This window comes from Amaranthus tricolor, chromosome 9 (assembly GCF_026212465.1).
Source record: "Amaranthus tricolor cultivar Red isolate AtriRed21 chromosome 9, ASM2621246v1, whole genome shotgun sequence".
NCBI lineage: Eukaryota > Viridiplantae > Streptophyta > Magnoliopsida > Caryophyllales > Amaranthaceae > Amaranthus > Amaranthus tricolor.
The window spans coordinates 24,453,951-24,468,484 of record NC_080055.1 but is presented as its reverse complement, the minus strand read 5'-3'; the positions used below and the strand labels follow the sequence as shown (position 1 = coordinate 24,468,484).

The 14,534-nt window shown below is 26.5% G+C and overlaps 1 protein-coding gene across 2 annotated transcripts; it reads left to right on the top strand.

The window, feature by feature from the left end:
- Positions 1-2,386: 2,386 nt before the first annotated feature.
- Positions 2,387-12,125, top strand: LOC130824436 (transcription factor bHLH35-like). Of its 2 annotated transcripts, none has more exons than XM_057689445.1 (5): positions 2,387-2,687; positions 2,977-3,145; positions 4,780-5,061; positions 6,237-6,407; positions 11,384-12,025. In XM_057689445.1, the coding sequence occupies exons 1-5, from the start codon at positions 2,596-2,598 to the stop codon at positions 11,450-11,452; spliced, it is 783 nt and encodes a 260-aa protein (XP_057545428.1). In that variant the 5' UTR covers positions 2,387-2,595; the 3' UTR covers positions 11,453-12,025. The 2 variants fall into 2 exon arrangements, with proteins under 2 accessions (XP_057545428.1, XP_057545429.1); XM_057689446.1 differs by lacking the exon at positions 2,387-2,687 and adding an exon at positions 2,695-2,832 and having other exon boundaries at positions 11,384-12,125.
- Positions 12,126-14,534: the final 2,409 nt, after the last annotated feature.

Here is a 14,534-nt window from a genome sequence, read left to right as displayed (position 1 = left end):
GTAGGAAAATTGTAATTCACTATTACTTTGTATATGCATAAAATATATGTATAATCTGATTATCCTCTAAATGTCCTTAGATTTGTCTGTACTTCTCCCTACTTATTTGCACTATATTAATGTATATCTTGTGAAACTCTTCTTTGGGAAGCGACTATTACCTTGTATGCATTTTCCAAGGTGCAACACTTTTTATATGTCGCGTCAGATAAATCATTTTCATTGTAAATCTTTCGGGCATAAACGTAAATTGGTTCTCTTTATATGTTTGTACAACTTATTATATGTAGTTTCTATTACTCTTTTCCATAACTTCATAATATGACTCAAGAGTTTTATTCTTGATTAATTATAGCAATCTTAGACATTTCCTTTGTTCTTGTAAATGGGTACTAGATTACTTTTCGTTCATTTGGGCATCTTTTTTTCCTTCAAATATTGTCGAATAATCAGTTTTGCATGTATATACTATCAGTCCAAGACATTTCCATACTTCAATAGGTATATTATTTAGCCCCAATCGCTTTCTTTAGCTTCAATTTCTTTATACTTCGGTTTTCCTCAACCTCCTATGTTCAATACTCTTTGCAAACTTTGCATTACACTTAGAACCAAAAAATGTAACGCATTCAAAATTTTTTTTAAATTTATGATCGATAATGAGATGTAATTAGGTTTTACCAAATTTGTTGGCACAAACTTACCACTTACCATCTTTCTTATATCTAAGATTGAGACTGATAATAAACGATGAACCATAAACAATTACAATCATTGATTTAAAGACAAGCAACTAACATCTACCCCTAGGTTGGTAGATAGTGACAAATTGAGTGAACTCTATAAAGTACTATGAAGTTGCAACAATGTGCAAAATGAGATTTTGTAAACGTATATGGAGGGATTTACTAATACAGTATTAAATAAAGAGATGGTAAATAGTGTAAATAATATTAAAAGAACCGTAAAAATGTATATATAAGATTAAAATGTTGTAATATGGTTAATTTTTAAATAAAAAAGTTAAACAAAATGAGTAGAACGATCTAAAATAAAAATGAGACAATTAGAGCAAGAAAAGTATAAACTTATAGTAGATCTGATTAGGGGTGTTCACTCTGGCCACTGGATCAATATCAAGTCTAATGTTTCGAGTCGGGTTGAATTAATGAAATCGAGTTCTACTTTAACATTAATTTTTATATTATTATAAATTTATTTTTAAAGTCAGTTTAAAGTCAAATAAATATCAAATTAAATTTATTATCAATATTTTTAAATTTAATATTGTCTTTTAATTTTTGACTTTTTATATCGGATTTTATTAAGGTGGGTAAAATACATAGACCCTACGTAGCTCCATTCCTATACAAATACATCGTACCACAATCTACTCCTACTTCAATGGACGGTGAAAAATAAAGATGAGGTTTTAACAACAACCATGTCAACCAATCACAAATTAACGCAACATTTCCACGTGCTTTTATTCGCATTCAATCGCCTTCTACGGTCTTTGTCTATTCTAACGTTCTCTCTTCTTTTTTGACGAAATTTTCGTTATTTTTCTTTTTAATTATAATTCATATTATGTCTGTAATTCTGAATTACTTATTTAACATAATTTCTATTTCATCTATATATTTCTACTACTATATTTTTTTATTGAGTTTAATACTATTTATACACTCTTCGTTTTCTATTAATGTTTATATAAGGTATTAATAGAGATAAAGTGGGACGATAATCAATATTAAAATAAAATTAATTTAAAAGATATATCAAACATAATTATTATAAAAATATTTAAATAAAGTTATTGAAAAATATGTAGGAATTATAAATAATATTATAAAATTATTAAAATAAAATAATGAAAGTATGTGGGATTATAAATAACATGAATAAGATTATTCATGTCTAAAATTAGTGATATAGAAAAAAAGATTATTTAAAAAAAAATTAAACGGTCTAAAATTGTAATCCGTCAGTCCTATTGAATTTGGAGTATTTGTCATTTTGATCCGTCCCACTAAATTTACATCATTTTCATTTTTAGACAATGGCCCACCACTTCTTTTTGATCTTATCTATAAATTTAACGCTCTTTAATTTTTATCCACATAATTCATATTCTCTGTTCATTTATTTGCATCATTCACATTTTTCCTAAGAAATTATCTATTTTCTCTCTAATGAAAATCTAAGAGAACAAAAGGAGTAAATAAGAACATCATTATAAAACATCATTATTATCATCCTACCGAGTGTAAAGGGACAGATGAAATAATATAGTCTTCAATCTTCACCATTGACTCTTCACTATCACGTCCTTGTCAACTTGTCTTTTTGATAACCAATTTTTCATTTTCCTATTTCTTATACAAACACAAGGGCCAAAAGCCATGAAATCCTTAACAATAAAATAATATTAAATAATATAAAAATTTAAAAAAAAAAAATTCTCGTATTAATTAGTGTAGACCCAAATCTCAACTACAAAGAAAAGCATCAGGTGCTCAATTTCAATCCCTTTTTTTTGTGTTTATTTTTGTCATCAAAACACTAATTGAGTAAGTCTAGCTATCAATTGTGATGGACACTTTTGGGGATGATTATCAGCATCAACTCTACTGGGAAACTGACTTTAATACCATCTATAATCTTCATACTCAACAATTTGATTGGTATGTTCTTCTTTCTATTAATTTGGTAAGTTCTTTCCAATTTTTTTATATCTAATAAGATCAGAGAATGAAACTTCAACCCTTAAGTTTTAAACTCAATATTTTATATGGGCTTATTTGTTAAAAAAACCAAACAATTTGATTGGTAAGTTCTTATGTCTAATTTTTTTATCCTTTCTGCACTTTATGAGAATTGAATTCACACCTTATTTGAATAAGTTTTTTTTGTTAATTTGATTTAATGTTTTTTATGGGTTAATTTTATTTTATTTTTTTTTTTTTTTTACAGTTTGGGATTTGATGATGCCTTATCATCATACTATGACTATGATTCAAGCTCGCCAGATGGTAGTGGTTCTTCCATGGCATCTAAAAATATTGTCTCCGAAAGAAATCGCCGCAAGAAACTTAATGAACGACTTTTTGCTCTTCGAGCTGTTGTCCCCAATATTACCAAGGTAAATTCATAATTAAGTAAACCGCTATAAAATTACTTATTTCGGATTTTAAGTTGATTTTTTTTATAATTATTAGATTTTCAATTAATATACATTTATGATTTTGTTTTTATTTGTTAATGTGATGTATGTTATAATTTTGGGATAAATTTATAAACAATAAATAACAATAAAAAGGAAAGTCTACTGAACTTAAATGATTGTTTAACAGTAGTAAATTGTCTATAAAGATTTCTACAATTTTGGATTTTGTTTTACTTGGTGTTTACCCACTCTTTTGGAATGAAAAGCCAAATTTAAATATTTGTTTTTATTGAAAATTGGGTTTTATTTCAGTTTAAACAATTATAGTCTTATTTGGATAAGGTTTTGTTTAAAACTAGTTTATTTTTATTTATTCTTATGACCCCCGGATTCTGGCTATTTAATGCTAACCGTTATAATTTTCTTTTAAGTCTGTCTCATTGAAATTGTTGCTATTTTAATTTTAGACGTCTACTTTTTTTCTTAGTGTGAGCGGAATACATTGAGTGTAATAATAATAATGACGTGTATTTTTTTCAAATGATGTCAGAATATACTAATTTTACATCTTTTTTAATTTTTTCTACATTTCTCGCAATTCACTATAAAAAAAATATATCTATTTTACCACACACTTATAAAAAACATGAAACTTGTACTTGTAACAATTCCCATAAACAGATAAAATATTAGTTATATAGCTGGTTGGTTGTTTCTATCTTAATTTACAAATTGCAATCTTATTAAGATTTTGACTTCCAAATACTTGATTAGTTTAATTTTGAAAAATTGCCCTTTAACCTTCAATATTTTCCCTGGTTTGCTGTTTGGTTAAAAAATAGTGTATGCTTCCATCTTACCTGCAACATTTTTTTTTTGTCTATATCAGACTTTGGAGTTAATATTCTTTTTAATTTATATTTTTAGTATCTTTAAATTTGCTACATATGAATATAAAACTTACATAAATAAAAAAAATTATAAATCATATATTGTAAACTCAATAAAAATAATACGAAACTACATAAAATGTCAATTAAATCTTTAAAAACGTAGTAACTTAAAAATTTATGACAAAGTCAACAAAACTTGAAATAGTTATAATGATTATTCAACATTAAATAAATCTAGTATTATGTTTTTTACACATAATTTATTGCTATACTCATCCGTTGAAAAAAATTTAGTTGACCTAGTGGGCAAACTATCCAATACTAATAAATAAAAAAATTATAATTTAACGGTGAGTTGGATCCAACTAACCACTATTTTTAAATATTTATTAATAGTGAATAGTTTATTCGATGGATAGATCTAACTAAGTACTCATCTATTCCTCTTTGCCATCTCTTTATTAAAGGGGATATTCATACGGGTATTATGTTTTGTCTACTACGTTCCTCCCTCGTACCCTGTTTTGTGTGGGATATTGGATTGATTACTATAACGATGACTATATAGGTTATATTGATCTGTTCTGTTAAGATTGGTACATCACGTCATAACGTATATCAATATAAGTTTTTTAAGTAAAATGTAGCGATATTAGTGATCGGGGAAAATTAATTAAAGTAATAATTTATTAAATAGTTGAGTGTATTTTGAATCAGATGGATAAAGCATCAATAATCAAGGATGCAATAGGATATATAAAAGAACTCCATGATCAAGAGAGAAGAATCAAAGCAGACATATCAAATCTGGAGCATCGAAGATCCAACAATGGAAAATTTGATAATAATTCATGTTCAATAATGGATTTTGATCAAGAATTGCCTGCTTTAATTATTAAATCAAAGAAAAAGAGGGTTGATCATCGCAAACAACATCAACAACAATATTATGATCATCCCAATGGTTGTTGTAGGTCATCACCTATTCATGACTTAGAAGTAAGTTTTCAGCTCTTTAATCTCAATCGATAAATAATTGTGTTTGGCAAACGGCTGATAATAACTGGTAGATGATTAGAATGACCAGGGCCGACGGCTTGACCCTCTAAATGCCAAGGGCCCATCCAAAAAATTAGAAAAAAACGACACTTTAATATTTAATAGTTAGATACTTATAGTAGTATATTTAGTAATTAGAAGCATATAATTAATGTTTCGCCTCGCGCCTCACAAATCTCAAGGTCGACTTTGAGGGTGACTTGAAGCAGTTTGTTCAAAATAAGTTATTCGTAACAAGTTGTTTCAAATAGCTAATCTTTGTTTAGCAAACAACTAATAGCTATTAGATGATTATAGAGTGATACTCGGAGAAGTTTGTTCAGAATAGTTTATTCGTAACAACTAACAACAAGTTGTTTCAAATAGCTAATTTTTTAAAACTATCTATCTATTTACAATAAAATAAGTTAAAGCTTACCTATATTGTTATTGACTTTTGACTTTTTAACTTACAGTTTCTCTAATAAAAAAACCAACGGCTAACATTTGACTTATCAATTAATACTATTAAGTTTTAACTGTTCAAAACAGCCAATAAGTAAGACAAAAGACCCGACCAATAGCGCACAACCAATAAACCTACTTCATCTCTCCCATTTTAATAAGTCCCACCAAATTTACCCTAATTCTATTTATTGGCCATGACACATATTCTATTACAATACATTTAACTTGTTTTTTCATTTTATTTGTACTTCCTCCGTTCTGAAATACTCTCTATATAACGGTTTTTATTTTATATATTGCGGCTAACGTATAAGAAAAAATATAGTCAACGGGGATATTGTTTGAATCGTTTAGTCGCATACTGTTATAATATTAAGTTTTTATAATTTTACTAAGATAACACATTAAATTTCGTAAAAAGTCAAATATAACAAATATATATTATCTTGATATTCCATAATAATTATTATAAAAACAAATTCGATAATAATATTTTATGAAGATAATCTTTTCCAATTTATTGGGTATGAATAAATAATTGTGAATGTAGTCTCAATGATTGTTGTGCATAATTAAATATGGTGAGAGAAAATCTTGAAGATATGAAAAATATTGATTAGTTGATATAAATAGAATAATTAAATGGGTGTGTGTTGTGCAATGTGCAGGTAAGGGTGTCATACGTAGGGGAAAGGACAATAGTAGTGAGCTTGACGTGTAGTAAACGAGAGGGCACAATGGTCAAATTGTGTGAATTGTTCGAGTCATTAAAGCTTAAAATAATTACAGCTCATATCACTGCTTTTTCCGGGAGACTTTTGAAGACAGTCTTTCTTGAGGTTTGTCTCTTCTTGGCCCCTCTTCTATGTTTTTTTTTTTTTTTTACTTTTTACTTTTTTTTAATGTAGTACGAAGAATGCTGAGGGTGAAAATCGAACCTAAAACTTCATCTCGAACAAGTGTCAATTACTCTAACTAAAATAAAACGTGATTCTTACTTTTACCCTATTTCTCACTACAATAAAAAATATTCAATTTGTCCTTATTTTGCATAAGCTGTAATATTCGTGAAACTTAGTGGAAATAGATATTAGGTTGAAAATGAGATAATAACAAATAGATGATAGAAATAAGCGGTTAAGATGGAGAGAGAATACAAGTTGATGGATTAGATTAAAAGAAAAAAGAGATAGACTATTGCCAAAGAAAGAAAATGGTGCAAATTAATGAGACAAATTAAAACCAAAAGTTGAGCTAATTAAGAAGGAAAAGAGTAAATAATTTAATCTTGTTATTGTTAGAACTGTATCAAATGTTTTTGTTTTTACCAATGGGTATTTGTCAAGCAGTTGATAGCTGATAGAACTGTTGGTATTGATTGTAGTGGATGATTTGACTAGTTGATTTCAACAGCTAGTTTGATTAGGTTTGAACACATTGCTAGGAGCAACTTATTCAAAAATAATTTATTTCCAATAGGTTATCAATCATCTATGTGTATTAAATTAAGCTAAAATTGACTAATAAACTATTTTATTTAACACTATCCAGTGAAAATTATGACAAAAGATGAACAGATAAAAAATATTTGTATAAAATAACATAAGTAGAAAATGTGAGGCATTGCTAAAATAATATAAAATAGTGTAAATTCATTAAAAAAATTAACAATTAAATATGAAAATTGTAATCAAAATGTGAGGAAATAATAGCTTAATCGAAATTGATCTACCGGTTAATTTTTTTTTATTTTTCATTTCTTTTTATCTCTAAATTATAGAGCATTCTTCAACCTTACCGCAATAATAAAAATAACAAAATTTTTTAATTAATTATCGTGATTTATTAATCACTACAAAAAGACAAAAAGAATAATAATAAAATAAACAAAAGCAAAATAAATAATTTTAAATCACAAAACTCTCATCCTATTCAATTCTACCACATAAGAATAATTTATTAACTTCATAAATCACCATTAATTACTAAAATCTTCTCTTAAAATAAATATAGTTAACCACATTGTCATCGTTTATAGGTAGACCTCGATGAACGTTAAAAATTTCCCTTATTTACTCTTGGATTTGTTTTCGGAAAAAGTGACTAATCTATCGATTTGTGTTTTAATGATGTAGAACAATTATACATTTTTTTTTGCTAGACTTTCGATCATATTTTATAGTTATCTTATATTTATTATATTTGACTTTTTTATAATTTAATATAATATATTAGTCTTTTATATATTAAATTATATGTTATTAAAATTTATTAAATATTAATATTATTAAAGTACATTTTTTACATATTAACCACAATTGTAATACTCCCTCCGATTCTTTTCAGTTGTCCCATTTAGTTTTGGCACACTATTCAATACACTAATTTAATTTTAAATATTTCTAATTATGCATAATTAAAAATTATAAGAATTTGATATTAATAAAATTTACATTGAGATGAATCAAATAAGATCCCACATGACTATATTTTAACATTTAGATTAAGAATAAAATACAAACTAAGAGAGATCGATAAATAGTATAAAAAACTAAATTGAACAACTAAAAGAAATCGGAGTATAGGACAATATCATAGTTTTGCATTTATGACTAACGAAATAGCCACACTAATCAAGGCCCACCCTCTTTAAAGTTATTTGGCACATGCGTTGGAAATGCCGGAGACTCATTGATGCATTCAGAGAAAATAAATATAATGGGTCAATTTTTATGAAATATTTTAAAATCTTATATATTCTTATAAATTTTTGTTATTGCAAATTAATAATATAATTTTTTTACGAGACAATTTTATCTTGAAAAACATTCTATATATGGGTTAGTTACTCTACTAAAACAAATTATTAACATATGAATTTTTCTGTTTTGAGTTTGTCACATCGATAGATTCTCATAAAAGTAACTCAATTAGTAAGAGATATTATTCCTTTTGTTTCATTTCAAATGTTTCATTTACTTTTTTCCACGTTTGTCAATTTATTTATTCAATACTTAATATTAATAATTGTATATAGTTAAAAATTATAAAAGCTAAATATTTATAAACCTTATGTTTTGTGATGAATAAAATAAAATTTCATTTGACTTTTTATAAGCATGTATTAAAAATAAAATACAAATTAAAAATGATTTATATATAATAATTCAAAAACAAGTGAAACATTTGAAAAGAAACGGAAGTAGTATTATTTTTTGGTTTTATAATGTTGGTTAGTTTTGAATTTTTTAATATTTTTTTTAATTATTGCTTAACATTTTAAACTATCTATTGTTAAGCAATTAGCACCACAAAATAATATTTCAAAATTCAAGAATGGAAACCCCACCACTCAAATAATGGAATTAAATTCAATGAGATTGATAATTTGTCGATTAGATTAGTGGAAAAAAAGCACACCTGTTCAGCCATTTATGTGAATACTGCTTTTGAAAGCAAACAAATAATGTCTTTATCACACTTTCTATTTTTCGTACTTTCTATTTTAAAATTTGTAACATTTTTATATTATAAATAGTGTTTTCACCGTTATGTTCTATTTTTAATTTTTATTTACACATTTCTATTTATTTTCTCTTCCTTTAATATTGTTCACAATCACATAATATAGTAGTTTCTACTATTTTTTAAATATATCACACAAGGACGAAGCTGAAGAATGCGATTCTTTGTATTTTTAGCTTTGGCCCTTTACTAATATATGATATATAGTTAAAAGAGTGTAAAAACATAACAAAAATTATTATATATTAATGGTTGGAATAATTCATTTGTAGTCGAAAGTTAAGGGATCAAATTCAAATTTAAACGATAATTTTTTTAATAAACTAATAAATTTATATTATAATGTCAAGTCTCTTTATCTTTTGATGATTTACATTCAATCTTTTTAGTATATATTTAATTTTTGTTATCTTAATTTCAATAGTATTTTTAAGACTTATTAGGCGAACATGGAGTCAAAAACACTTGGAATTTTTTAAAGTTCATTACAGTCTACATAAGTTTAAAATTTTCATAGATTAACCAATTTTAATGTCGTAAATAATTTACTTGTATATTGACTATTTGCCCACCCTAATTTAAAATCCTGCCTTTCCCATATATCCACATCTTTTAAGGTTCGTCTCGATATATATAATTTAAATATATTTTTTTTTATATAATTTTTATACATAATATTATTTGAATGTGAAACAAAATCAATTATAACAAACATTTTGAAATAGATGGAATATTATGTTTAAATATTTTTTTCAATTAAATTCTTTTTATTTAGTTGTGTTGTCCAAAGTCCATACGCACGTTTTTTCTTATCTAGATAGATTTGACGAGATCATATAATTTAGTCCTCCTATTATTATTGATGGGCAATAATTAACTTGACTTTAGTTTATTGACACACTAGTTTCACACAAAAGAAAGGATTGCAATTGACAAAGAACACATGAAATATACGAGGGTGAATTTTTTTTAAATAATACGTGATTTATTAATAAAGAGTCATACGACATTTACATCAAAGATAAAAATTAGCAAGTACATAATCAAATATAATTAAAAATTAATAAAATTACTGTCGTTGTATATGAGATCTGACAATTCTGAATATCATCTTCCATATCGCTGTTTGACAAAGCCTACTACGAGGGGGTCTTTCGATCTATTGTAGTCTTGAAATAAAATTGAATTTAATGCAGTAGTTGGTAATTGCAATTTTATTGTCTGCATTTGATAGATAGATAACACCAAATAAATAATTTATTTGAAAGATTAATGAAGCATATAGGTAAAGCATATTCAGAATTTAAAAAATACTATCTTTGTTCTCTTTGATTTGTACCAAAAATAAAGATGGTTATTTTTAAAAAAAGTGGTAATAAATGAAAAAAGAGAATTGTATGGATGTAATTAAAAGAGAGTTAAAATGTATGGATGAAATTAATAGAAAATGATAGACTATTATCTAAAAATAAAAAGAATGCAAATTAAGTGGAACAGACTAAAATGAAAATTGTTGCAAATTCAATAGAACGGAGAGAGTAAGTTATGTGACGTTAATAACTTAGTATTTTCTTATGTGGGATCTTGTTAGATTCATCTTAAAGTATACTTTTTTATTATACATTTTGTATAATTTTTTATGATGCGTATTTAGAGATAATAAGACTCAAAATTTACTTTAAAAACTGTGAAAAAAATAAATGGAAAGAATATTAAAGTACTTGAATGTTTTAAATTATTTGTTTAAAGTTATTGATTCGACTCTTAGTTTAAGTATTTTAATGCTTTATTGATTTATAAATTTTTTGGGCATGCGTGTCAGATGCATATACAACCCTATACTACTAGCTCGGTCCATCATGATAATAATTATAGTTTTGATATTTTGTTATGTTAGTGGTTTTGTAAGCATTCACTTGCACCTACTTTTGTATAACTAATACAAATAATGTTGTCCTAACGACATATAAAAACGAAATTAAATTGTCAATATATTTACATATACACTAATACACAAGAAATAAAATTAAATCAACAGGAATATTATATTCAACATCTGCTCGAATATCCGAATGTACACTTTTAATTAAAATTGTAAGTAGTTGTCACACCAGATAAGTTAGTGAAAGACACGGCAAAGCCACAAGGGGACAATCTACTCTTGCGGCCTATTTGTTTAGTTCGGCCCTTACAGATATTTTTCTGATTCTTTAACTTTTATTTTCTGACTTTACTTTCGTGTGCTTGTGTATGCATGGACTTACACCAACTTTTATTATGTTTTTATTAGGCAGATGAGGAAGAGAAGGATCACTTGCAAATAAAGATTGAAACTGTAATATCATCGTCGCATGGCTAATTGTCTTTCATTTTAAGATTGCAATTTTGGGAATCTTGATCGCCATTTGTTGCTACTATTTTGCTTTCTACTTGTTTTTATTGAAAAATAAAAATGGATGTAAAAGAATTCTTGAGAGTTCAACAAAAGAGAAAAAATAAATAATGTGTTCAGGGTTTTCTCAAGTGAAAAAATGTTTATTAGGGTCTTATTTATTAGGGAAATTCCACATGGTAGCATCTAATTTTCATAAAACGCCAGTAGTAGTATTTTTGTAAGATTTTTCCACATGATAGCATTTAGTTTATACACTATCTAACTGTCGTAGCATTTTCCGTTAAATTCTTGTTAATTTTTGTTTAATTCATCATTTTATAAGATTTTTTTACATGGTAGCATGTAGTTTTTGCTTTCAAATATTTAATTTACCGATTAATTTATCAACGCCCTTAAATATTGTAACAATTACGTAGATATGTATTAGTGTTTGTAATGCAGCTTTTGAACTTATGAAATGCACCTTTTGAGCTTATAAAATATGCCTTTTGAATTATTTATTAGTGTTTGTAAAATGCACCTTTTGAACTTTATAATTTACAATAATTTGAATGAAAATAAAATTCTTACAACATTTAAGGGCGTTGATACATTAATCTGTGAATAAAACGTTAAAATGGTGAATTAAACATTTGAGAGCAAAAATTAGATGCTACCATGTAGAAAAATCTTACAAAATAATAAATTAAACAGAAATTAACAAGAATTTAACGAAAAATGCTACGGCAGTTAGATAGTGCATAAATTGAATGCTACCATGTGGAAAAATCTTACAAAAGTGCTACTACTGGCGTTTTATGAAAACTAAATGCTACAATGTGGAATTTTCCTATTTATTATAATCGTCAAAAAAATGAGATTATTATAAAAGATAAGATATTGTACCGAAAAGATAAGAATTTACTATGCAAAACCTAAGCTCAAACGAGTGGTTTATCTGCTAGTAAACCTTTTAGTACATCGCTCGACCTTCAACAAATGAACATCAATGATACCTCACTGGTCCATTGCACGACTCTATGTGCTAACTTCAATGATTTTCACCGTGATTCGAGTCCGCATAATTTAAACTTTTATTTTCACTGTGATTCGAATCCGCATAATTTAAACTCTTTAACACTTTTAATTGTCAATCGATTCAATAACCCAAAAACAAATTTCATAACATCATCTTTTCACATGTAGCTCATATATATGTGCCCAAAATCCTTTTTAAGGCGCTAGGCTAACCAAGTCCACCTATAAAGAAGACTAGTTGATTGGAAAAGTTTTAGTCAATATATTAGTGTGTATCTCAAAAAATAATTAAATAATTAAATAATTTAGTCCCCTTCAAACACTTTGTTGCTTTGAATGAATCCACAATGACTATATGTGAATCTATAAATAAATAATTAAATAATTTAACTACTTAAAATTAAAAAGTACTTTTTGAGACTAGGGTATGCAGGGGAGGGGAGGGGCAACCAAAATCAATTTCGGAAACCTGAAACATTAAAATTGATTATTGGCAGCGTAATAAATAGACTAAGAGAGATTAGAAAAATACTTACGGTTCGTTTGGTTATTGGTATCAAACGTGGTAATAAGAAAGAATTACAATGTAAATTTTTATAATATATACCATGTCATTTTTATGGTTATAAATCTTTGCTAGTTAAAAAGTTTATTGTTCACAATCTTTCATTACCACCTAATACCAAATTTTCAAATAGTAGTGCATTTAAAATGAATTTTGTGAAGAAAATGAATATTATTCAAGGTAAACAAGCATGCTCATTTAACTTGTTAAGAGATATTTTTATAAAAATTACACTAAGTTTTTTTATTATCATTTACACCATTTAATACCGACTACCAAACAAACTGTTATTGTCTTTGAACATTGATATAAGGATTTAATAAATTTTAACATCATCACCACTACCACCACCACCACCATCATAGCCAGTGTATCCCGCTTATAGAAATTATGCTCAGATTCTGAAAAAAATAAAATACGATAACTCATACCTATAAAAAAATACAGTTAGAGAGTTCCTCGATTTATAACAGATGGCCAGATAGTGAGAATCATAAAACGAGAACATGTTGATTAACATGTATCATAAAAAAATTTTCAAAATTAAAATTATATTAAATTACAAAAATATATACAAAACACATGGAGAATCCTGTGAGGAATAAAAGACCCAAAACCTCTCAAAATAACAAGTTTTCAAACCAGGCTACCAACCTAACATAGTCCCGAAGCCTAAACAATACAAGCCATAGAGCCCAAGAGCAAAAACTTGGCCTTAATAATATGGAAAACAATACAACCAAAACGCCTACCAACAAGAGATCGTCTCGTCGTAAGACGGGACTATACAATCAGTCTATTTTCAAATTAACAAATATATTATTATTATAATTGGTTATTTTAAGATTGTAAGAGATTAATCTAAGGTTATAAATGACCACTTTAAAGTTATAAGTGATTACTTTTAAGTTATAATTGATCACTTTAAGATTATAAATAATTACTTTTAGATTTTAATTGATTACTTTAAGATTATAAGTGATCACTAAGGTTATAATTGATCACTTCAAGATTATAAAGTGCCAAAGTGATCACTTCAGAAATTTAAGTGATCACTTAACGTTATAATTAGTCACTTTAAGGGGTTGTTTGGTATCAAATTTTTTAAAATTGTAAACAGATTCAACTATTCGTTACCGTTTGAAAGTATTTGGTATGGTTTTTGGCTATCCATTACCGTTACCTAGCGGAAACCATTACCATTCATTTGTTTCCTCGTAAATACTAGTGAAAACAAATAATGTTACATTTTCTTTCTTTTATTCTGAAACTCAAACCTTCAAGCTAGATTCTCTTCTATCATATTTTCTTCTTCAAGTGCTCCTAACTAACAAAGTATATCATCTTCCTCTCTCCCACTATTTTTAATTTTTTTTTGAGTGTCTCTTTTTTGAATGCAACAGGAATAAAATTATGGGTAAAGATCTGAAAATTTTCAATTTGCTTTTCTTACTCCTTCAATCC

Excerpts from the sequence above, each read along its gene's own strand:
- LOC130824436 (XM_057689445.1), top strand. The coding sequence starts at position 2,596 with ATGGACACTTTTGGGGATGATTATCAGCATCAACTCTACTGGGAAACT. Across the intron at positions 5,062-6,236 it reads CACCTATTCATGACTTAGAA|GTAAGGGTGTCATACGTAGG; the intron begins GTAAGTTTTCAG and ends TGCAATGTGCAG. Across the intron at positions 6,408-11,383 it reads TGAAGACAGTCTTTCTTGAG|GCAGATGAGGAAGAGAAGGA; the intron begins GTTTGTCTCTTC and ends TGTTTTTATTAG.